The sequence below is a fragment of the Plectropomus leopardus genome, chromosome 22, assembly GCF_026936395.1.
Source record: "Plectropomus leopardus strain MGB_pleo_1.0 chromosome 22, ASM2693639v1, whole genome shotgun sequence".
Taxonomy (NCBI): domain Eukaryota; kingdom Metazoa; phylum Chordata; class Actinopteri; order Perciformes; family Serranidae; genus Plectropomus; species Plectropomus leopardus.
In genome coordinates this window covers 106,407-130,000 of record NC_142197.1, presented here as the reverse complement: position 1 = coordinate 130,000, position 23,594 = coordinate 106,407, and the positions used below count along the sequence as shown (strand labels likewise).

Genomic DNA, 23,594 nt, shown 5'->3' with positions numbered 1-23,594 from the left:
TCACATTCAGAAAAACAAAGACGACGCTTTACATTTTAGCGAGTTCAGTCTCTGTTGTCACAAACAAAAGCGCGATTTCACGTTTCCTCCCGTCTGAGAATCTGTCTGCAGCTAAAAGTCGAAATATATTTTTAACAAATAACGAAAAATGTCAAACTCCAACATAATGAAGATGATGATTAAGATGTAAACTGGATTATTATATAATTATTATTATTATTATATTATATTATTATTATAGAGTCACACGGGAAGGATTTAAATCAGCTCTGATCCCTCACACCTGATCAACACCTGGATCACCTGCTTTGTGTCCTCAGCTTCACCTGATTTTATCTGATGGCTCAAAGTCCACACACACACACACACACACACACACACACACACACACACACACACACACACACACACGCACACACCATAAACAGGCATTTCTCTCTGACAGACTCTGAATGATTTAAGTGTTTTTCTGTGAAATAATGAAACATTAAAATGAATCTGATAATATTTGAGCTTCAGTTCATTACTCAGTCTGAAACTTCAAACATCAAACCAAATCTGTAATTTAAGATTCAGCTCTTCAAAGAGAATTCAGCTGTGAGCAGCATTATCACCACAACTCAAAACTTAATTTTATACATTTCAGAACAATAAAACCTCCCATAATTCGATATTTACGCTGAAACTCAGCAGTGGCAGGAGTCATAATAATAAAAATAATAGTTTTAGTTCAGTCTGATTTAATAATAACACTAATAATAATAATAATAATTATAATTATTATTATTATTATTATTATTATTATGATAATAATAATGATAATGATTTTTATTATTATTATTATTATTATTATGATAATAAAACACTGACAGTGACAGTGTGCTGATGCCTTCAGGCTCTCTGGTCTCGGTGATAAACCGGAGCTCCGGTCTGTGTGTGCGGGTGCAGCGGAGCCGCGGCGGGGCACCGGGCTCCGGTCGTTACCAGCGTGCTCAGTCGGTCCTGCAGAGCCTCCACGGTGAGCGCCACGCGGCCGCGGAGCACGTGCCGGTCAAAGTCGACGTGCAGGTGGAGGTTGAGGTGTTTGGTGACGCAGCTGGTGACGGAGGAGAAGGAGCACGGGTCCATGGTCATCTTCACTGTCCGGTAACCACCGACAGACTGAGCCCGGCGGACACACACACACCGGAATATCTACCGGAACACAGACTGCACACATCCGGTCCAGGCGTTGTCACAATAAGAGACAAGCACAGGCTTATATTTGGAAACAGGGACGACAGAAGTGAAGATTCATCAGGGGCAAAAGTCTAATAATTAATCATTAAAATTTATTTTTATTTGGCAGAGTTTTAATAATCATTTGTTTGCTTTTGATTGCTTTCAATGAAAAATCTTATTGTCCTGTTTTTGAAATTTTCTGGTTGTGCAAAACTTTTAAAAAATGAGCCGAATCCTTCAGAAAAAGGAACAAATTAAGTTTTTTTTTATTTACAAAATGAAAAGAGTAGAATTTTTTTTTTTTGAAAAGCAACATAAACATGTAAAAATACAAAACAAACATCAAAACATTTCATAATAATGATCATAAATGCAGATTTTTCTTTCCTTCTAAATGTAAGGATTATGTTTTGCTGGTCTTAATAACGCCTTTACTTTGAAATGTTTTTGGAGTAAAAATTAGTTTTCCAAATATAAAAACTCAAGTAAAGATACTCCCAAAATATACTCCAGTACTGTAGCAGAGTATTATTACTGCGTTTACAGATTACAGACAGATGTCACCTGAACCACAAACAAACAATAAACAAACAAATGAACACAAACAAACACACAAATGAACACAAACAAACACACAAATGAACACAAACAAACACACAATAAACAAACAAGCATACACAAAATAAACAAACACACAAACAAATAAACAAGCCTAAAAACACACACAGAAACAAACACACAACTAACAAACACACAAATAAACAGACAAACATACGGAGGTCCGGCTGCTGCTGCCTCTGCAGACTCTCAGACTCTCGGAGGCCGCAGGGCGGCGCTCTGCCCCCCCCTCGCGTCACATCCGGACGATCAGAGTGGGCGTTTCCGTTTCCGTTTACGCTCTTCACACGCATCCTGTCCTTTCAAAATAAACTTCCAGTGCTGCTACACAAAAAACAACACAGTTAGATTCATTAAACCGCCTCAGTCTGGATTCAAACTAAGTATGTCAATTTTTATTTATAGAGCCCATGATCACAAGCACAGTCTGCCTCAGAGGGCTTTACAGCAGGCACCCTCCCTCTGCCCTCAGACCCTCACATCACCCGAGGAACAACTCCCGAAAAAGAACCCCTGTAACGGGTAAAAAAAGGAAGAAACCTCAGGAAGAGCGACTGAGGATGATGAGGGATCCCTCTTCAGGATGGACAGACGAGCAATAGATGTCGTAAATAGCAAATGAAATACAATCATGGAAAAAAAGGAAAGAGAAAGAGAGAGGGGGAGAGAGGAGGAGGGGGGGGGGGGGCACAGCAATAAAAGAAACAGATGCATGTCATATTACAATAACAGCAGGTGTGAAATTAGTAATTGCTCTCTATGATGATGTTGAGAGAGATGATAACAGTCTCATGCACATGTTGATAGGGAGTTGTCCAAAGGCAGGATCACAACATCGGCACAACCAGGACCAGACCATGATCAGGGCGAGCGGGGGGCACAGTATCAGTGCAGCCACAGCACGAGCACAACCGAAGGCCACGGTCAGGCACAGTCAAGGTTACGGCCAGGATCCGGGAAAACTAGGAAACAAGGGAGCAGGAACGCTCCGGAGAGGCAACAGGATTAGCGTAGTGCAGTTCAACAGACCCAGGCTCTGTGATCGCAAGCCCCAGGTAGTGAGAGTACCACAGGGCTATCACAGAGCTAAGCTAAGCTAAACTACTGAGGCTAAACTACTGAGGCTAAGCTAAACTACTGAGGCTAAGCTAAACTACTGAGGCTAAGCTAAACTACTGAGGCTAAGCTAAACTACTGAGGCTAAGCTAAGCTTGCAAATGGCAATGCAGTTAACAGACATGCATGATTTCTGATGGCGGCATTGAGAGAAGGAAAGGAGCTCAGCATATCAGAGGAAGTCCCCCGGCAGGTTAAACCTATGTCAGCCTAACTATGGGCTGGACCAGGCAGCCTGAGCCAGCCCTGATTATAAGCTTTATCAAAGAGGAAGGTCTTAAGTCTACCCTTAAAAGTTGAAACGGTGTCTGCCTCCCTGACCGAAAATGGAAGATGGTTCCATAGGAGAGGAGCGTGGTAGCTGAAGGCTCTGGTTCCTAACCTACTTTTGGAGACTTTGGGAACCACAAGTAACCCTGCATTTTCAGAGCGCAGTGATCTTGAGGGTTGGTAAGGAACTATGAGCTGTGACAGATAAGATGGAGCCTGAACATTTAGAGCTTTGTAAGTAAGGAGGAGGATTTTAAACTCAATCCTGGATTTCACAGGGAGCCAGTGCAGAGAAGCTAAAACAGGAGAAATATGATCCCTTTTCTTGGTTCCCGTTAAAACACGAGCAGCAGCGTTCTGCACCAGCTGGAGACAAGAAGTATGTCTGTCACTAACATGACATGACAACATACGACAACATGTGACAAGATATGACTGTGTTATTGTGTGTGTGTGTGTGTGTGTGTGTGTTACTGTGTGTGTGTTATTGTGTGTGTGTGTGTGTGTGTGTGTTATTGTGTGTGTGTGTGTGTTACTGTGTGTGTGTTATTGTGTGTGTGTGTGTGTGTGTGTTACTGTGTGTTGCTGTTACTCTGTGTTATTGTGTGTGTGTGTGTTACTGTGTGTGTGTTATTGTGTGTGTGTGTGTGTGTGTGTGTTTGTGTGTGTGTGTGTGTTTGTGTGTGTGTGTTATTGTGTGTGTGTGTGTGTGTGTGTGTTACTGTGTGTTGCTGTTACTCTGTGTTTTTGTGTGTGTGTGTGTGTGTGTGTGTGTTACTGTGTGTGTGTTATTGTGTGTGTGTGTGTGTTATTGTGTGTGTGTTACTGTGTGTGTGTGTGTGTTTGTGTGTGTGTGTTTCTGTGTGTGTGTGTGTTACTGTGTGTTACTGTGTGTGTGTGTGTGTGTTACTGTGTGTGACTGTGTGTTACTGTGTGTGTGTGTGTTACTGTGTGTGTGTGTCTTACTGTGTGTTACTGTGTGTGTGTGTGTTACTGTGTGTTACTGTGTGTGTGTGTGTTACTGTGTGTGTGTGTGTGTGTGTTTGTGTGTGTGTGTGTGTGTGTGTGTGTGTGTTTCTGTGTGTGTGTTACTGTGTGTGTGTGTGTGTGTTACTGTGTGTGTGTGTGTGTGTGTGTTACTGTGTGTGTGTGTTACTGTGTGTGTGTGTGTTACTGTGTGTGTGTGTGTGTTACTGTGTGTGTGTGTGTGTGTGTGTTACTGTGTGTGTGTGTGTTACTGTGTGTGTGTGTGTGTGTCATACGCTGAGTCCTCAGTCATTCTGATCTGATTTCAGTTTCTAATGTGTCTCACTGAGCGTCTGCATGTTTTTCAAAGTGAAAATAAAACTGAGAAAAAGTCACAAACATCATCATCTTTTATTTCATAAGTTAAACATCACAAACAAGCAAACAAACAGACAAACTAACTAACTAACTAACTAACTAACAGGTTCCATTATTCCTCTTTTTGTCGTGAGGGATCAGCAGATATTTATATTTTCAGCTCAGAGGAACAAACGCTCACACGGCTTCTTCTTTTTTTAAATAACTCACAGAAACAAACACACGAGGAGGAATGACAACTATCCATCATCACTGATAATACAGATAATAAATCAATAGCTCCAGCTATCGATCGCTCTCATTGATCGCTGTTCAGGGCTCTGACAGTCTATCGGAAGTCGTCGGCGGAGAACATGCCCTTGGCGCGACGCAGGATGGAGTCCTTGGAGGCGTCATACGGATGCTCTTTGGACGGGATCTCCAGCACGGCGGGGATGGACTGCATGTGGGCGTCGATGGCGTGACGGATCATCTCGGCGATGAACTGGTTAATGAGGATGATGCCGATGTCGTTACGTGACAAGAAGCTCCTGCAGGACAGAGACTCAGTCAGACCAAAGTCCAGCCACGTTTCTGTGGACTTAACACGCAGTCTGACGGCGGTGCGCTCTTAGTTTTAAAACAAAATTCAGATATTTTAGGGAAAAAAAACGTAAATCAGCAGGAAGGGATTCAGCTCATGACCATCAGCCGTCAGTCTGCAGCAGACAGTCATTAACAGATTTCTGAGGAGGTTTTTTCTTTTTCACAGACAGAAAAAAAGTGGTTAACACTGAGCCAAAAAACAGCAGACCAAACTCCATTCACATTTCTGTTAAATTAAGCCCTGCTGTCTCTGGAGCACAAAGGTGAATTTAACTTTAATAAAATTACCACAAAGAGTTGATTTCCCATTTTGAGCTGCCAGCTGATTAGAGAGAGTCAGAGTCAAACCTGTATCGGCTGATTTTTTCACATATTTGGTGCAGAGTGTGTCGGTGCGGTGCCCTAAAATCGGCTGTTTTGTGCCCGGGGTTCGGCACAGAGGGTCTGGTCGGGGTCTGCGGGGGTTCACTTACTTGAAGGTCTCCTCTATTTCCGTGATGCTCGTGTCCTTCTCCACCACTAGGAAGTTGGGTTTACGGTTCTTGTTGAGCTCGCCGATCCCGCCGAGCAGGAAGCCCGTACACGTGTCCTCGTCACCGATCACCGCGATCAATTTCCCGCGACCGGCCATCACCGAAATTCACGGAGTCACCGGAGAGAAAAACGGAGAAAATGGAGCTGTGCTCACCGAGGCTGCGGATCATGTGACGAGGTCAGCTGAGCGGCACTTCCGCTGCTGGGGCGGAAATACGTCACAGAAACAAACAGCAATGAATCAATTAATCATCTTCAAATAAACGCAGTGAAATGTTTCTGTTTATGTGAATATCAATATCTAAATAAATATAAACATATTCATATGGAGCCAATAAAATAAAAACAAACAGCGAGCTAAAATTCAAGGAGTGACGTCACGTTCACCGCGTGCTGCATTGAGGTGCTGCTCGGACATTTCAGTGGTCCTTGAGGAGGCTGCAGGAGCGTCCGCATTCAAAATAATATCTGACCAGAAATACAAGGTCTCTGCAGCTGAGCGCGCCGACTGATTCTCATCAAAACCATACAATCAGAAACATTAAATTATAACTCTACATATTTTTCCTTAAATTATAACTGTACATATTTCTTCCCTAAATTTTAACCGTACATCTTTTTTTTCATAAATTATAACTGTACATATTGTTTTGTTAAATTTTAACTGTTTTTTTCCTTAAATTCTAACAGTACATATTTCTTTCTTAAATTCTAACGGTATGTAATATCTTTACAACTGATAAAAGCACAAAACTAATATATTAGTAACTAATATTATTTTATAATAATAATAGTACTCAACAACATCTTCCCGCTGAATCAAACTACTCAGATGAATTAATATTTCCCCTCAAATGTTTAATTAATTATTTAATTTAAATATTATTGTTATTGTATGTTTTTTATGTTAGGGTGAAAAAGGTGTGTTTTAGTTGCTAAATTCTTTATGAGTGGAGGATATGTTTTTATTTGATTTCTTTGTTGTTGCTGTTTTTTTTTATGAGTGGAGGTTTTTTGTTTTTTTAGCACCATTTGAAAAAAAGAAAAAAAACAAAGATTATTTCATAACTGAAAACCAACAGCAGAACTCTTTAGCTTTACAATAAAGTAATAAAAAACTAAATCCAGAAAAAATAATATTACACAAATGTAAAAGTTAACTGCTCGAGTTTCCGCGACATAATGTTGTAATTTCCGACAGCACCTGAACGCCTCAACAGTCACGTGAAAATCACAAGACGGAAATGCAGCAGAGCTGCTGAAGAAGAAGAAGAAGAAGAAGAAGAAGAAGAAGAAGAAGAAGAAGAAGAAGAAGAAGAATGGTGATATGTTTCATGTTTTTAATTTAATTTCTGTAAAGTCATTAAACTGTGACGTTTATGTGACGTATTTACTAATTAGCCCGTTAGCAGTTAGCTCAGTGCTCTGACCCCCCGGTGTGTGTGCAGACCACTGCGGCCCTGACTGCGGGTCTGGAGCGGATCCCGGATCAGCTCGGATACCTGGTCATCAGTGAGGACGGAGTGCTCGCGGTGAGTCTCTGAGACAAACCTCTGCCAACTTTGATCGGATTTAAGCTTCAGCGCAGCGCCGCTTCTGCTACTGTCGGCCTGAGACACAAACTGAAATATTTAAATCACCAGGAACTCCAGCATACTTCTGATCAGCCTGATCGATTATGAAAATATGATTTCAGTGTCAGATATTATCAGTCAAATTAGTGCTGCACGATTAATCAAATCGCAATTGCAATCGCGGTTTCAGGTGTGCGATGACATAACCTCACAAAAGGCAGTGATTTGCGTATTGAGGGAGGAGAGTCCAGCTGCAGCCAAAAACCAGGGAGAAACTGTAGCCAGTTAGCGAAAAGACAAAACTTTTTTTGGAAAATATTAAGTTATTTTGAAAACAGTACTGTAAAAACTTAAGGTTTTGTATTTTTCTTATTCTACTTAATATTCTTGTGTTTTGAGTTGAGAAATACACACTTCAAAACTATTACTATCTTCTGCATTGTCCTTAATAACCGAGAAGGTAAACTCATGAATGATTTATTTTTTTATTTAATCGTAATCGCAATTGCAGTATTGTTGAGTATAATCGCAATCACACATTTTTAGTCAAACTGTGCTTAGAGCAAGTCCATCAGACAGACTTAAACTGGCCCATATTTGAATGGAGTTTGGTTTACGATCAGATCCTGGGATCCTGGGACACCTTCAGTCCTGCAGGGAAGTGTCTACATCCGGGGCCTTTATGACGTCATATAAACAGGCTTCTGAATTTACTCAGAAAAATCATTTTTAAAATTTAAAGGAAAAAAATTAAAAGAAGAGAAAAACCAAACTTTTTTTTTTAAACGTGTGTGTGTTGAGTGCTGACCTTTGACCCCAGTAGCCCCTCCTCCTCAGTCTGCAGGTGAGCTGGAGAACGACGAGCACACGGCAGGTGTGATGATGCAGATGGTCCGAACAGCTGCACGCTTCAAGCTACCAGGGTCAGCCGAGCCGCCATTCAAACGCATGTCAGGTAACACACACACACACACACACGCACACAGACACACACACAGACACACACACACACGCATTCAGGTAAACAGCCTACAGGTGACCCCCCCCCCCGGTGTCACCTGTCCTCTTGTCTCAATGTCCCCTGTGTTGTGTCTTTAGTGGTCTTAGAGGACTTTGTCTACACGATGACGGTCTCCGGTCAGAAAGTTTTTGTGGTGAAACGTCAAAACAACCAGCAGGAACCAATCAGCGTGTAGAGATGGGCAAACAGGAAGTGATGCAGCGGCGGTCTGAGGAGCGGCAGCGGTGATGATGATGTGTTTGTGCTGAACTCAGTTGTGTTTGATTTAAATAAAGTTTTGTATGTTTGAATCTATGTATTTAACAAATAAAAAGGTTAAAGGTGACAATGAGATGTCATTGTTTTCTGCTTCTACTGCAGTACTACTACACTACTACTACTTCTACACCAACTACTACAGTACTACTATAATACTACTACAAGTACTTGACTTTAAAACTAATACCCATTTCTACTCCGAACCTCCAACACACACACACACCTGTCTACATCTCTCACACACACACACACACACCTGTCTACATCTCACACACACACACATGCACACACACACACACACACCTGTCTACATCTCTCACACACACACACACACACACACACCTGTCTACATCTCACACACACACACATGCACACACACACACACACACACCTGTCTACATCTCACACACACCTGTCTACATCTCACACACACACACACCTGTCTACATCTCACACACACACACATGCACACACACACACACACACACCTGTCTACATCTCACACACACCTGTCTACATCTCACACACACACACACCTGTCTACATCTCACACACACACACACCTGTCTACATCTCACACACACACACACACACACCTGTCTACATCTCTCACACACATACACACACACACACACACCTGTCTACATCTCACACACACACACACACACACACACACACACACACACACACCTGTCTACATCTCACACACACACACATCTACATCTCACACACACACACACACACCTGTCTACATCTCACACACACACACACACACTTGTCTACATCTCACACACACGTCTACATCTCACACACACACACACACACCTGTCTACATCTCACACACACGTCTACATCTCACACACACACACACACTGGCTACATCTCACACACACACACACACACACACACACACACACACACACACACACACACACCTACATCTCTCACACACACACACACACACCTGTCTACATCTCTCTCTCTCACACACACACACACACACACACACACACACACACACCTGTCTACATCTCACACACACTCACACCTGTCTGCACCTCTCTTTCTCTCTCTCTCACACACACACACACACACACACACACACACACACACACACACACCTCTGAGTGAGCGAGTCGTTACATCACAAGATTCTGAGTGAAAACATGAAGATTTGTGATGTCACAACATCCCAAAACATCTTTTTTTCTGTTAGAACGGAAAAGTTTAGTTTTATAAAAACAAAATCAGATCAGGTCAAACATCTGCTGAATGTTTCTATAACAATCAAATACTGATTATATACAAACGTGATTATTACTGACTCGTTATTAATCAAAGGATCAATAATCAGCTTCTGTTAAAGAAACTAAAAAGCTGTCAAACGTTCGAGAAGAAAAAAACCCTTTATTGCATCATCGCTGTCGCACTGCTGCTTCACATCGATTCGGAATGACCACGCCCCCAGGCTCTGTGGAATGAGTCATCGCACGCCAGGTGACTGTCTAGCCCCGCCCACAAGAGACATCACCTGTTTCACCCCTCCCACAACTTCAGTCACCTATCATAAACCCCGCCCACATGTTCAGTCACTTGTATTGACCCCCCCCCCCGCCCCTAGGTAATCAGTCACCTGTGTTGATCCCACCCACAGGAGACATCACCTGTTTCACCCCTCCCACAACTTCAGTCACCTATCATAAACCCCGCCCACATGTTCAGTCACTTGTATTGACCCCGCCCCCTGCCCATAGGTAATCAGTCACCTGTGTTGATCCCACCCCCTGTCCACAGGTACATTGTCACCTGTCTTAAGCCCCGCCCCTCCTCTTCCATCACTTCCTGTCACATGATTCTAAAACATGCTGATTAAAAGAAAAACAAACGTACAGGAAGAAGAGAAGAAGAAGAGGATGAGCTCAGAGTCCATGACATCACTTCCTCCTACAGACAGAAACATATAATTTAAAAAAACAAAAACGGTGAAACTTCCTCCTCTTCATCAGTTTGGACATGCCCACCAGCCCGTCAGTCGATGACATCAGTCCGCTGCTTCCTGCTTCCTGTCAGGTGGTCTAGCGTTTGGACAGCTCGTTGGACAGCCAGTCCAGACCCTCATAGAGACCGGTACCCTGAGTGGCACAGGTGGCCTGGACGTGCCACTGAGAAGAGATAGACAAGGGACACATGAGACACACCTGGACATGATGTCATCTGTGACATCATCACTGATCAAAACTGATTATTATCTGATCACTCAGGAAACATGTGACCACAGATCAACCAATCATGAGAGCCCAATCTGCCTCTTTAAAATAAGAGCGTTCTTTATTGAAGTTTGAGAATCACAAGTTAAAGTTAAAAGGATTATGTTAGTCTGGATTACTTTGGCCTGGCCAGTCTCAGCCTTAATCAACTACACTGACCACCAGCATCCTCAAAGGGGGGGGGGGGGTGTCAGGATACTCACGAACCCCCAGCTGAACGTTACTGTGGAGTTCTCCTTGGGGAACAAGACGGTGGCCTCGATGGGACTGTGAGTCTCTGACGGTAGCAGTTCGGAGTACCAGGCCTTCTTTGAGTCTCAAGGTGGTATTCTGGAAACCGTGGACTCTATGGTTCTTCTGGGGGACTTCACTACTCACTTGGGCAATGATGGAGAAACCTGAAGGGATGTGACTGGAACTACTGGCTGAGGCTCCTGTCCACCAGGTCTTCAACCCAAACCTCCAGGTGTGGTCCATGTTTGAATCCTCCATTGTAGAAGCGGTTGCTGGTGGTTGTGGTCAAAAAGGTCATTGCTGCCTGTCCAGGCATAAACCAAGAACCTGCTGGTGGACAACAGCAGTGAAGGAGGCCGTCAGGCTGAAGAAGGAGGCCTCTCAGACGTGGTTGTCCTGTGAGTCTCCTGAAGCAGGGGTTGGAGAACTGCTGACGCGGACGGAGATATTGTTGAGCAGTAGAGGGAACACACTGAGGAACTCCTGCTGTCACGTCCTCCGAGGCGGAGGCAGAGTCCTGTGTTTCCCATTAATAACAAAGTCTATGGCAGGTTGCCTAAAGTCTAATTTGTCCCGCCTTAGTCTCCATTAATTAAGAGTCATATTAAAACAGCGTTGGGTTATTTATAGCGCAGTAGAGGCAGAGAGGAGCAGCAGAACATCAGGCACAAGTGAAATCTACAAATATCTCCTCCATCGATCTGATCAGCAGTGAACGATTCAAAAGATCAATTATCCACCTCACATTGACATTCAGCTGCTAAAGATAAAAAGAACTCCGCCTGCTGTGCTGCATTCACAAACCCTCAAAAAAACTCAGATATTAGTGACACAAACCACCAGTACTGACGACAGATGTCTGTATTGATGAATATTGATTCATATTGATTGTCGTTCTGACAGACCACTATTTAATAACTTTCAATTTTTTGCTACTTGATTACACATCTCTCAACAAGAGTTACTATACTAGATGTCTTTCCGATGGTGCAGTAGCTAAATTTAATGAAGTGATTCTGTCTGTATTGACCTCATTACCATGTCTCAATGTGACTGAGAACGCTTTTACTAATTTAAATCATTCTCAAATTGATTGTTTATGGTGCTACTGGCTCACTGCGATCAGCTCTCGAATGCGTTGCACCTTTTAAGAGGAAAATACTGAAAAAAAGAAAATTAGCTCCATGGTTTAACCCCCAGACCCACAAAGTAAAACAAGTATCGCGAAAACTTGAAAAATACTGGCATTCAACCAACCTGGAAGAGTCCGGTTTAGTCTGGCAGGACAGACTTAAAACGTACAGAAAGGCCCTCCGCCATGCCAGGGCAAACTACTATTCATCATTAATTGAGGAAAACAAAAACAATCCCAGGTTTCTTTTCAACACTGTAGCCAGGCTGACTCAGAGTCTCAGCTCCATAGAGCCTCGTGTTCCTTCGGCCCTCAGCAGTGACGACTTTATGACTTTCTATAATGATAAAACTATAACTATTCGTGATAAAATACATCACCTCTTGCCCTCAACTGACCTGACCCTGGACACAGGTAGCCTGGATATGGCAGCAAGGCCTGAAGTTTATTTAGACTGGTTTCCCCCATTGACCTTCACCGACTCTCTATATTTATTTTCACATCTAAGCCATCAACAAGCCTGTTAGACCCCATCCCAACCAGGCTACTTAAGGACGATTTACCCTTAATTGTCAACTTTATTAGATATAATCAGTGCGTCTTTATTAACGGGCGATGTACCTCAGTCTTTTAAAGCAGCTGTCATTAAACCTCTTCTAAAGAAGCCCACTCTCCATCCTGAGGTTTTAGCAAACTATAGAGCGATATCTAATCTCCCCTTTACTTCTAAAATCTTTGAGAGAGTGGTTGCTCATCAGCTCTGTGACTTTCTCCAAGATAATAGTTTAATTAATCAATTATTGATTGCCTCTGATAAAGGACTGGTCTCTGTTTTAATTGTCCTTAAAGGAACGGCACTAAGCTGGTTTAATTCATACTTATCAGATAGTTTGTACATATTTATGATCAACCCTCCGCACATACTAAGGTCTGCTTCGGAGTGCCACAGGGTTCTGTGCTTGGACCAATCCTTTTTACTTTATATACGCTTCCCCAAGGCAACATAATTAGAAATCACTCTGTAAATTTCCATTTGTTATGCGGATAACTTGAAATGTATCTATCAAAGAAGCCAGATGAAACTGATGAGTTATCTAGACTACAAGCATGCTTCAGGACATTAACGCCTGGATGAGCCTCAATTTCCTCATATTAAATTCAGACAAAACTGAAGTTATTGTTCTTGGCCCCAAACACCTCAGAAACTCCTTCTCTAAGGATATAAATTCTGTAGATGGCAATGATTTGGCCTCTAGCACAACTGTAAGGAACCTCAGAGTTTTACTTGATCAAGATTTATCTTTTACCTCCCAAATAAAACAAACTTCAGGGACTGTTTTCTTTCACTTGCGTAACATCGCAATAATTAGACATATCTTGTCTCAAACAGACGCCAAAAAATCAGTACATGCATTTGTCACCTCTCGGCTGGATCAGTAATTCCCTATTATTCTGTTGCCCCAACAAATCTCTTAGGTCTCTCCAGCTGGTGCAGAACGCTGCTGCTCGTGTTTTAACGGGAACCAAGAAAAGGGATCATATTTCTCCTGTTTTAGCTTCTCTGGCTCCCTGTGAAATCCAGGACTGAGTTTAAAATTGATGACAGATGTTTGTAGTGATAAGTATTGATGACAGATGTTTGTATTGATAGGTGTATTGATGACAGATGTTGGTGGTGATAGGTGTATTGATGACAGATGTTGGTGGTGATAGGTGTATTGATGACAGATGTTGGTGGTGATAGGTGTATTGATGACAGATGTTTGTAGTGATAAGTATTGATGACAGATGTATGTATTGATAAGTTCTGATTACAGGTTTATGTATTGATAGGTGTATTGATCCTTACAGTTCTGTTGCGCATGCTGTGCAGACCCAGTTTGTCGGTGAGCTCACTGACGCCCATGGCATTTGGAAGATCCTGTTTGTTAGCAAACACCAGAAGAACCGCCTCCCTCAGCTCGTCCTCCTGGATCTACAGAGAAAGAGTCATGTGACTGATGACATCACCCACAGCAGCAGATTGGACTGACCCTGAGTGAGTGACTTCAGGTTTTGTCACAGTAGGCGGGTCTCCATTAAACCTTAAATTATACAAATTAAAATTGTGACCACAAAATACGTCTAATGGAAACACGTCAGGTTTGAAAAAAAATCTTTATCGTTTATCGTAAAAAAGTTTTTATGCTGGCATGAGGTGATATCTCACGTGATTTTAAAAAGCCATATTTCACCAAACTGCAATGGAAACACTTTTTTGGCTTATATAGCTCATATGATATGTAACACCAGGTGGTGGTAATGCGACTTTAGGGATGCCCACCGCCATTATACCCAAAGAAGAAGAAAAACAAAGTCACATGAAATTCTCCAAAACATGAATGTGTATGTGTGGACGGAGGAAGAGACGGAGATCGTCACTCTGATACCAGACAAAGAAATTACAGAGATATTAGATTGACTTCATTGATCAGCTGCAATAGAAATAAAGCTGCTGATGTTTTGAACATCCATCACCATGGTTACTGGGATGTTATCACCAGAGGAGAAGTCGCACAACATCGCTCAGTGGAAACACCGTCAGCTCCGCTGAGTTTCTTCAAAATTTACAAAGTTTTGTGCAGATCTCTGAGGGAAACCAGCAGCTGTGTTTGTTTTCAAAAAGGATTTAAATAAACTGAGATCATAAGGCATTGAGCCTGCAGCACCTCCTGGAGGAGGACTAGAGGGGAGGAGCAGGAGAGGAGAAGAGGAGGAGATCTTACCATCTTAGTGAGCTCCTCCGCTGACTCTGTTACTCTCTCTCTGTCGTTACTGTCGACCACAAAGATCAGACCCTGAAACACACACACACACACACACACACACACACACACACACACACACACACACACACACACACCATCACATATCTTCTGTCACAGTTCAGAGAGTCAGTATCAGTTAGCTGTGGTTGTGTAGCAGTGTGTAGTTGTTGTTGTGTAGTTGTGTGTAGCAGTGTGCAGCCGTGGTTGTGAAGCAGTGTATAGTTGTGTAACAGTGTGTAGTTGTTGTGTAGCAGTGTGTAGCTGTGTAACAGCATGTAGTTGTAGTTGTGTACCTGTGTGTTTTGGAAGTAGTGTCTCCACAGAGGACGGATCTTGTCCTGACCACCAACGTCCCACACCGTGAAACAGATGTTCTTGTACTCGACCGTCTCCACGTTAAAACCTCAAACACAAACACAAGGTCATGTGATGTCACAGTGAGATGTGACATGTGTCCCCCTTCCCGTCCTAACATGTCATACTGAACACGTTTCAGGTGAGTTCAGTTGTTGTGACTTAAGGAAAGATCATCAGTGAGTGAAGATGCTCCACTCTGTGACGCAAACCTGCAAATGTCCCACAGCAGATCAATAATCTAAAATGACCAGTTTCCTTTAAAAATGAACTTTTTGGAAAAATAAAAATTGGCATACATTAAAAAAAAATAAATCAACATTTTCTTTAGAAATCATTTTTTTTTTTAAGAAAAAAAAATTCCTCATTTAAAAAGTAAATGGCCTGAATGCTTTTGTAAAAATGTTTTATATATATGTGTATGTATATATATGTGTGTGTGTGTGTGTGTGTGTGTGTGTGTATATTAGGGCTGCACCTAATGATTATTTTTTTATCAATTAATCTATCAATTATTTTTTTTAATTGATCTATCATTTTTTATTATTTGATTAATATAACAACGAATTAACCGAAAATAATATTTTGAAACTTGTCATACACTGCAGAGCATTATTCCCCAACAAAAAATAGCCAGTCTTAACTGGTAATCTGTGTTTTGACAGTCTGATCAAAAGACAAAACAATCTACATCCATCAATCCAACAGCAAAATAAATCAAACAAAAACACGAGCGTTGCGTAAAAAAATGGCGAGCCACTGTTTCTGCAGATGTTCTGCAGCTGACACACGGCTCAGACGCGCCTGACAGGCGCTGATACACGAGTGCCAAAACAAAAAACAATGCGCTCGGCGATGCTCACGCTCTCATGAGTCACGTCAACACACGTTGCGTGAATTGACGTATTCACGTAGTCGATCGATAAAGTCGACGTATCGCTCCAGCCCTAATACATATATATATATATATATATATACACACACACACATATAAAAGCTTTAATTAAAACATACCTAAAAAAAATATATAAAGAAAAAAATTGGCCAAAACGAATTTGAATTTTTTAGGTAATATATTATGTAAATGTGTCCGCTCCTCCTCTATGAATCACAAACAGTCCCTAAATAAACCACAGAAACATTAGTTAGTCTCCATCACAACTAACCTGATCACACCTGATCAATAACATGAACTCTGAGTTATTGATCAGCTATCGGTAAAATTTACCTCAAGTACAGTTTAGATTAATAATGTTTAGTGTGAGTTATTGATCAGTTACTGATGATGCTCTGTGTGAGTTATTGATCAGATATTGAGTAGGGCTGCGTTGACGCGTCAACATAATCGACGTAATCAATTACGTAAATACGTCAATTTACGTTTCATGCATTGATGTGTCAAGGAGGATGTGAGGCCTCTTTCACACTGCGTGTCAGGAGAGCGTGTCGTTTCGTTTCAGTAACCCTGTTATCAAGTTCGAGCATGCGCACTGCCCGCCTGAGCAGTCAGCGAAAAAAATTGATGATTATTTCAACTCTGTACCACTTTTTGCTGCAATTTAAAGGTCTCATTTTGTCACAGAAATGAGGAAATACAAAGACAGCTGTTTTACTCCAACTTCCCTGCTTTCCTTTCAAAACAAAAGTCCTCTGACAGCTCTCTGTGGACAGAATCACATGAGTTGCTGATACAATGCATTTTATTTTGAAACATTTACAGGACGGGGTTGTCAGCTGTGCAGGAGCTTGTATAACTTCATAAATGAGAGGAATATGTGCTTTTAAATCTGAAAATGCAGCAGTCACATCAGCAGGCAGCGACACAGGAGGGACATTGCAAAAACACATTAATTTTAATGTCAGATGTTTTGTTAAACTGCTGGATTTGAGGTTTGTTACTGTGACAAAGAGGAACTGTTTTGTTGCTCCTCCTGAAAGTGACTTGTATTTGACATTGTTTTATGTATTTTACGGTTGGATTGCTAAATGTAGATTGCACTGCATTCCTCTGACCTGAGTGGAACAAGCTCTTGCATTAATTTATTTATATCAGACTGTAAATCACAGATTAGCAGTTATTTCTGGACTCGTGCTCCTTAGGGAATAAAACTCTGTCATGATTCAAGATGATTAAACAAAATATTGAAATATAAATGACAAGTTTTCGAACATTGTTTTCGGTGAATTCATTGTTATATTATTAGGAAAATAAAACGAATAATGAAATAATTATAATTGAATAATTATATCAATAAAACAATAAAAGACTGTCGATCGATTGATCGAAAAAAATCAATGGATAAATCAATAGAAACCTAATGGCTGTGCGCAGCCCTAGTTCTGAATGGGTCATTGCTGGTGTTGTGTGTGAGTCGTTGATCAGTTATTGATCAGATATTCACCGATGGTCGGGATGGTGGTGACGATCTCTCCCAGCTTCAGTTTGTACAGGATGGTGGTTTTTCCAGCTGCGTCCAAACCGACTGAAAGCGGAGCAAAAATCAGACTTTAGCGGGATCACACGGACTTTACACAGCCTCACTGAGATTCACTTTAGTCTTACAGCTGATATCAACTTTATTAACCCGTTATAACCCGGTATAACCCGGTATAAACCCGGTATATCAACCGTCACGGCAGCCGTTAACCGGCGCTGGCTGACCGTTATCTGTGAGCGTTAGCCTCGGAGGCTAGCGGAGTTAGCTCCTGTTTTCAGGGTAATTCTGACACAAGTTGTGGGTTTAGACCGATAATTCGGGACACTGTGTCTCAGACTGATGCGAGACCCGGTAACGCACCCGCGAGGCTGCGGGAGGGGATCCCGGGCCGCCGGTAACAGCCCGGTTAGCCGTTAGCATTAGCATTAGCATTAGCTCACCCATCAGGATCCTCATCTGCTTCTTCCCGAAGACCCGGGAGAACAGAGACGAGATGGTCAGGCCCATTTCACACCGACACACCGGGACAGAGAGCCGGGACACACCGAAACACACAGCGGACACACGCCGGGGACAGAGAGCCGATGACCGGAGCCGCGGAGCAGAGCGGAGCGGAGCGGAGCGGAGGTGAGCGGAGGTGACGGGGCTGAAGCCGGAGGGTCGAGCTCCTCCTCGGTGCCACGTCCAGGCCAACGCGGAACAAATGACGTCACTGCTTTGAAAAACTTTATTGACTAACGTAGCGGCGTGGTGCGTTCAGGCTCCTCTGGAAAACCACGGAGAGATCACACCCCAATAACACATCCGTGGAGACGAGAACAGTTCAGGTTTTTGTCTTTAAAATTGACCAAAAAAATTAAAGAAAAAAAAAAACGCCAAAATGTTTATTTAAAAAATAAATAAATAAATCGATTTTTATTTTCTTCAAGAAATGCCCAAAGATTCAAAAAGCATTCTGATGATTTTTTTTTTTTACACGAATTTGAAACACCTTTAATAATGCTTCTATTTGATTTACCAACAATTTTTACATACAACATACAGCATGTTTTCCTTCTTATTTTATTTTACCTTTTTTAAAAGGGTTATTTTAAAAAAACAGATGTTTTTATCTTAAAGAAATAGAAATTAGAGAGAGCAAATATTTTTTCGATTTTTTTTCCCTGTAAAACACATTGATGATTTTTACTTTATTTTTGGGGCGATTTTATTATTTATTATTATTATTATTTGTCTTTTCTTAAATAAATTTAAAAAAAAACAAACATTTGAAGTTGTTTTTTTCTGTTTGAAATCTTTTTGACTATTTTTAAGTTAAAATGTTGGCGATTTTATTTTTAGTTTTTTTAATGGGGGTTTTTAAAGACAATTGCAAAAAACATTTTGACGATATTATTTTCTTTTTTTAATTAATTATTTTTTTCACTTAAATTAAGATTGAAATACAATAGCACATCATGTAACGAAACTTTTCTCTTGTTGCTGTTGTTTACTGACGCGCTGTCTATCTATCTATCTATCTATCTAATCTGACAGGAAATTTAAAAACACCAAGACCTTCATGTTTCCGTGACGTCAGTGAACGCAGCAAGCGGTTCCCGCCTCCTCCTCGTCCTGCTCAGTTCCGGTTCAGAGCAACATGGCGGCGGTTTGCCGACAGCCTTCAGTCTGACAAACTCTGAGTTTTTATTTGTGGTTTTTGTTCTCGGTTTCCGATTAAATAAACGAGCACGGAGACGGTGTCTGGGTGACGTCAGCAGCGTGTTTTGGACGGGTCCGGAAGTGGATCAGCGGGTGAGAACCGGAGGTTTAATGTCGTTACGTGTTTGTGGATCAAACTCCAGATATACGGTAAATATAAACGTTAAAAACTGCAGCGGTGATGTCTGTTCTCCTCTCAGCTGCTTTTATTCAAATCAATAAATATTAATATTCTCTGTTCCCTGAGCCTGACAGCTGCTTTCATTAATATAAATGTTAATAATAAACTTCCGATTTTCAGATGAATAAAAACATTAAGAACTGCAGCTGTTATGTCTGTTCTCCTCTCAGCTGCTTTTATTAATATAAACATTCATTAATCATAATATTCTCTGATTCCTGAATATGACGGCTGCTCACATGGAAACACTTTAACCTTTCAAACATCAGAAGAAAATGAAAAAAGCAACGAGCAGCTCAGAGAGAGACATTACACATCAACAAGAAATCATCAATTATAATTAAATATTTAAATTATATTACAGAATTAATTTCTTGTTAATTTTTGGATCATTTCTTCTGTTGCTGCCAAGCATTTTTTTCAGGTGTCAAAAGGTTAACTGCAGTAAAATAATTTAACAGAATTATACCATTTAACTTGTTTTATGGGTCATTTCCTTGTTTGTGTGTGCGTGCGTGTGCGTGCGTACGTGTGCGTGCGTGCGTGCGTGCGTGTGTACGAGGACACAGGACACTGATATCTTTTGTATCTTTTCAGGAACCATCAAACCCAATCACAGTCCCAGTTGGACCAGTGTGTGATGGTGGATCCAGTCTAAGCCAGTTGGACTGGGAGTCATGGAGAAGTTCGGAATGAGTTTCGGGGGCGGTCCCGGCAGGAAGGAGCTGCTGGAAACCATCGAGTCCCAGAAGAAGCAGCTGGTCCAGTACCAGAGCCGCTTCAGGGATGTGGTCCGGGCCTACAAGAGCCTCCTGAAAGAGAAGGAGGCGCTGGAGGCCAGCCTGAAGGTCCTTACCGTGACCCAGGAGGCAGACCTGAACCAGCAGGGCCATGACACCATCGCCACCGCTGACCTTCCAGAGGACAGCTGCTCACTGCACAGTGAGGACAGTGTGGACACAGTGGCATCTGTGGACACACCCAGTGAGACCACCAGAGGGGATCAGAGTGAGGAGGACCAGGGAGAACCAGGAGGACGGGCCGGCTCCGCTGTACAGGTCTAAAGTCCCACTTCATGTTTTCGTCGTTTATTATCACCTGAACATTATCTGGTCATATGACATCATATGAAGCCGTATGACATCATATGAAGCCGCATAATGTCGTATGACGTCATGTGATCTTACATAAAGCTGTATGATGTCATATGACCTCATATAAGGGCGTATGAAGTCATCGTTGTGGCTATCGTGGTGTTTTCCTCCAGCAGCCCCTGAGGTCGGATCTGGATGCAGGCGGCTCAGAGAGCAGTGGCGTTGGGGCAGAGCAGCAGCAGGCCACGCCCTCTGTCAGCGCAGAGGTGGAGCGGAGAGTCTCCCAGCTGAAGAACCAGCTGAGCACGCTCACCACCGCCCTCGCCACAGTGACGCAGGAGAAGTCCCGCATGGAGGCGAGCTTCCAGGCTGACAAGCGGCAGCTGAAGCAGGAGGTGGAGGAGCTGCAGGAGCGCCTGGTCGCTGTGACGATGGTGAAGGAGGAGGAGCTGCAGGCGGTGCAGCAACAGCTGGCGGAGAGCCGCGCTCGTGTCATCACGCAGCAGCACGAGCGGGAGCAGGAGCAGGGAGACCACGTCCAGCAGCTCCGAGAGCTGCAGAGGATCCTGCAGCAGGAGAGAGACCTGCGGCAGGACGCCGAGCTTCGCCTTCAGAACGCCAACACAACGCTGCTGCTGACATCACAGGCCGTGGACCGGGGGGCAGAGTCCCAGGCCCACCTCAACCAGGTGAGGGAGCAGAGAGACGAGCTGCAGAGGAGGCTGCAGGCTGCCGAGGAGGACCAGAAGAAACCAGATCCCAGAGTGGACCAGCTGCAGCGAGAACTTACTGAGCTGAAAAACCACTTTGAGCAGCAGATCCACGCCGAAACCAGGAAGGTAAGGACCAGGTCTAACCAAGACACGGACCATGTCAGTCTATGAACAGGTCAGAGTAAGACCAGGACCAGGTCTGATTAAGACAAGGATCAAGTCTGACTATAACCAGAACCAGGTCTAAATAAAGTTCTTAATTAAGACCAGGTGTAATCTCAGGTGTTCAGGTGCGTGTGTCCTCAGGTGTGTGATGTGTGTGTCCTCAGGTATGCGAGGCAGAGGAGCGTGTTCGTGAGCGTGCTCAGGAGGCGGAGCTGAGGGTGGCCAGTCTGGAGCAGCGGGTGTCAGAGCTGTCAGAGCTGCTGGGCTCCAGCGAGCGGTCGAGGCACCGAGACCAGCAGACGGCTCAGAGGCTGCGGGACCGGATCCTGCAGCTGGACACCGAGAATAAGACGCTGGCCATTGCCGCGTCCAGCAGGATGACCTCTGACCCCGGCGTGGACGATTCGCAGCTGGACGTGGGCGCGCTGAAGGAAAAGCTGGAGAAAGTGAAGAAGCTGCTGCTGCTGGCGGCTCAGAGGAACCCGGACCAGAACATTCAGACCTTGGTGGAGGCCGAGCTGGAACCGAGCGCAGACAAAACCTCGGCCTTGTACCAACAGGAGCTGCGGACACTGCGGGACGAGTTTGAGCGCTACAAGCTGCGGGCGCAGGTGGTGCTGAAGAACAAGAACGCCAAAGACGGCTCCCAGGCCAAGGAGCTGGAGGAGGTTCGGGACCAGCTGGCCGAGCTCAAGGAGAAGTACATCAACCTGCGCATCCAGAGCGATGAGGCCGAGACCCAACACCGCCGCACGCTGGAGGAGCGCCAGCAGCAGGCGGCGGCCCTGCAGCAGGCACACAGACAGGAAGTGGAGCGGGCAGAGGCGGTGCACCGCGACCACCTGCTGCAGCTAGAGGCGGAGCTCCACAAGCAGAGGGAGAGGACCATGGCGCTGCTCGACGACAAGGACCAGGAGCTGGAGCGACTGCGGGCCGCTGTGCCCAGCTGCAGCTACGATGCCGACAGGACGACTGACGACGAGCACGAGACCGGCCCCGAGAGCGAAGGCGACATCATCAGCCAGGCACTACGGCGGGCCGCGCCCAATGAGCCCACGCTGCTGCTGTACGCTGAGCAACTGGCCCGCAAGGAGGCAGAGCTAGGCGGGCTGCGGCGGCAAAAACACCGGCTGGAGGACGACCTCCACAATCTGCAGGCCAGGCTCATCGCCAACAGAGAGCGCCACGAGGAGGAGGCTGCTGTGCTGCGAGGACAACTGGACAAACTGGTCCGAGATCAGAGCCGAGAGGGCGCCAACCTGGAGTACCTGAAGAATGTCATCTACAAGTTCCTGACACTGCAGGACGCCAGCGGGAGACAGCAGACACTTGGCGCCATTCTCACCATCCTACACTTCAGCCCACAGGAGAGACACGATGTCCTCAGGCTGCAGGGACACACCTGGTGGATGTCCAACAGGAAGTAATAGCGTCCTCAGGCTGCAGGGACACACCTGGGGGACGTCCAACAGGAAGTAACGGTACCCTCAGCTGCAGGGACACACCTGGGGGACGTCCAACAGGAAGTAACGGCGCCCTCAGCTGCAGGGACACACCTGTTAATAAAAAGTTGAGGCAAAGCGGTTTGTGACGGATGCGAGGGGGACGGATGTGACTGTGGACGGACAGATGTGACTGTGGACGGACAGATGGACAGATGGACGCCTGGTTCCTGATGATTCTGAGGGTTTAGGGTCACAGTGAGGAAACGGTTCAAACTTCAGATTTCTCTTCTGTATATTTTTGATTCCTCTTGTTGAAATTAAACTATTTCTCCTGCTTCACAAAATCAGTTTGGATTGTTCATTTCAGCATTTTTCACATCGTTGTGCAAAACTTTACAACGAAAAATATCACACTTTTACATCACAACATTTTTAAGAAAGAGAAGAAATTTCCTCAAGGCGTTCCTGATATACTGTGTTCGCGAAAAAGACACTGGCAAACGGACGGACGGACAGATGGAC

General features: G+C 43.8%; 5 protein-coding genes across 7 annotated transcripts in view; 2 read left to right on the top strand and 3 right to left on the bottom strand.

Moving 5' to 3' along the window:
- The window catches only part of lta4h (leukotriene A4 hydrolase), a 57,427-nt gene extending 56,207 nt beyond the window's left edge, over window positions 1–1,220 (bottom strand). Inside the window, exon 1 of the mRNA XM_088073083.1 lies at window positions 985–1,220. Within this exon, the coding sequence (XP_087929209.1) occupies window positions 985–1,134 (150 nt within the window). The 5' untranslated portion in view covers window positions 1,135–1,220. The remainder of the gene's footprint in view (window positions 1–984) is intronic.
- Window positions 1,221–4,583: 3,363 nt separating this feature from the next.
- Window positions 4,584–5,875, bottom strand: atp6v1f (ATPase H+ transporting V1 subunit F). The gene is made up of 2 exons (XM_042515491.2): window positions 5,628–5,875; window positions 4,584–5,099 (listed from the first exon to the last, which is right to left on the bottom strand). Exons 1-2 carry the CDS (start codon window positions 5,783–5,785, stop codon window positions 4,898–4,900), a joined length of 360 nt encoding a protein of 119 aa, XP_042371425.1. The 5' UTR covers window positions 5,786–5,875; the 3' UTR covers window positions 4,584–4,897.
- Window positions 5,876–6,894: 1,019 nt separating this feature from the next.
- Window positions 6,895–8,611, top strand: lamtor4 (late endosomal/lysosomal adaptor, MAPK and MTOR activator 4). The gene is made up of 4 exons (XM_088072427.1): window positions 6,895–7,010; window positions 7,137–7,220; window positions 8,100–8,217; window positions 8,361–8,611. The coding sequence occupies exons 1-4, from the start codon at window positions 7,008–7,010 to the stop codon at window positions 8,456–8,458; spliced, it is 303 nt and encodes a 100-aa protein (XP_087928553.1). The 5' UTR covers window positions 6,895–7,007; the 3' UTR covers window positions 8,459–8,611.
- Window positions 8,612–9,928: 1,317 nt separating this feature from the next.
- On the bottom strand, window positions 9,929–18,477 carry LOC121937666 (ADP-ribosylation factor 4). The gene is made up of 6 exons (XM_088072426.1): window positions 18,214–18,477; window positions 17,738–17,818; window positions 15,275–15,384; window positions 14,940–15,011; window positions 14,024–14,149; window positions 9,929–10,703 (listed from the first exon to the last, which is right to left on the bottom strand). Exons 1-6 carry the CDS (start codon window positions 18,278–18,280, stop codon window positions 10,617–10,619), a joined length of 543 nt encoding a protein of 180 aa, XP_087928552.1. The 5' UTR covers window positions 18,281–18,477; the 3' UTR covers window positions 9,929–10,616.
- Window positions 18,478–19,372: 895 nt separating this feature from the next.
- gcc1 (GRIP and coiled-coil domain containing 1) lies at window positions 19,373–23,416 on the top strand. 3 transcript variants are annotated; one of them, XM_042511712.2, is made up of 4 exons: window positions 19,373–19,567; window positions 20,253–20,713; window positions 20,923–21,588; window positions 21,792–23,416. In XM_042511712.2, exons 2-4 carry the CDS (start codon window positions 20,333–20,335, stop codon window positions 23,052–23,054), a joined length of 2,310 nt encoding a protein of 769 aa, XP_042367646.2. In that variant the 5' UTR covers window positions 19,373–19,567; window positions 20,253–20,332; the 3' UTR covers window positions 23,055–23,416. The 3 variants fall into 3 exon arrangements, with proteins under 3 accessions (XP_042367646.2, XP_042367647.2, XP_042367645.2); XM_042511713.2 differs by having other exon boundaries at window positions 19,374–19,624; window positions 20,926–21,588; XM_042511711.2 differs by having other exon boundaries at window positions 19,374–19,624.
- The last annotated feature ends 178 nt before the right edge of the window (window positions 23,417–23,594 follow it).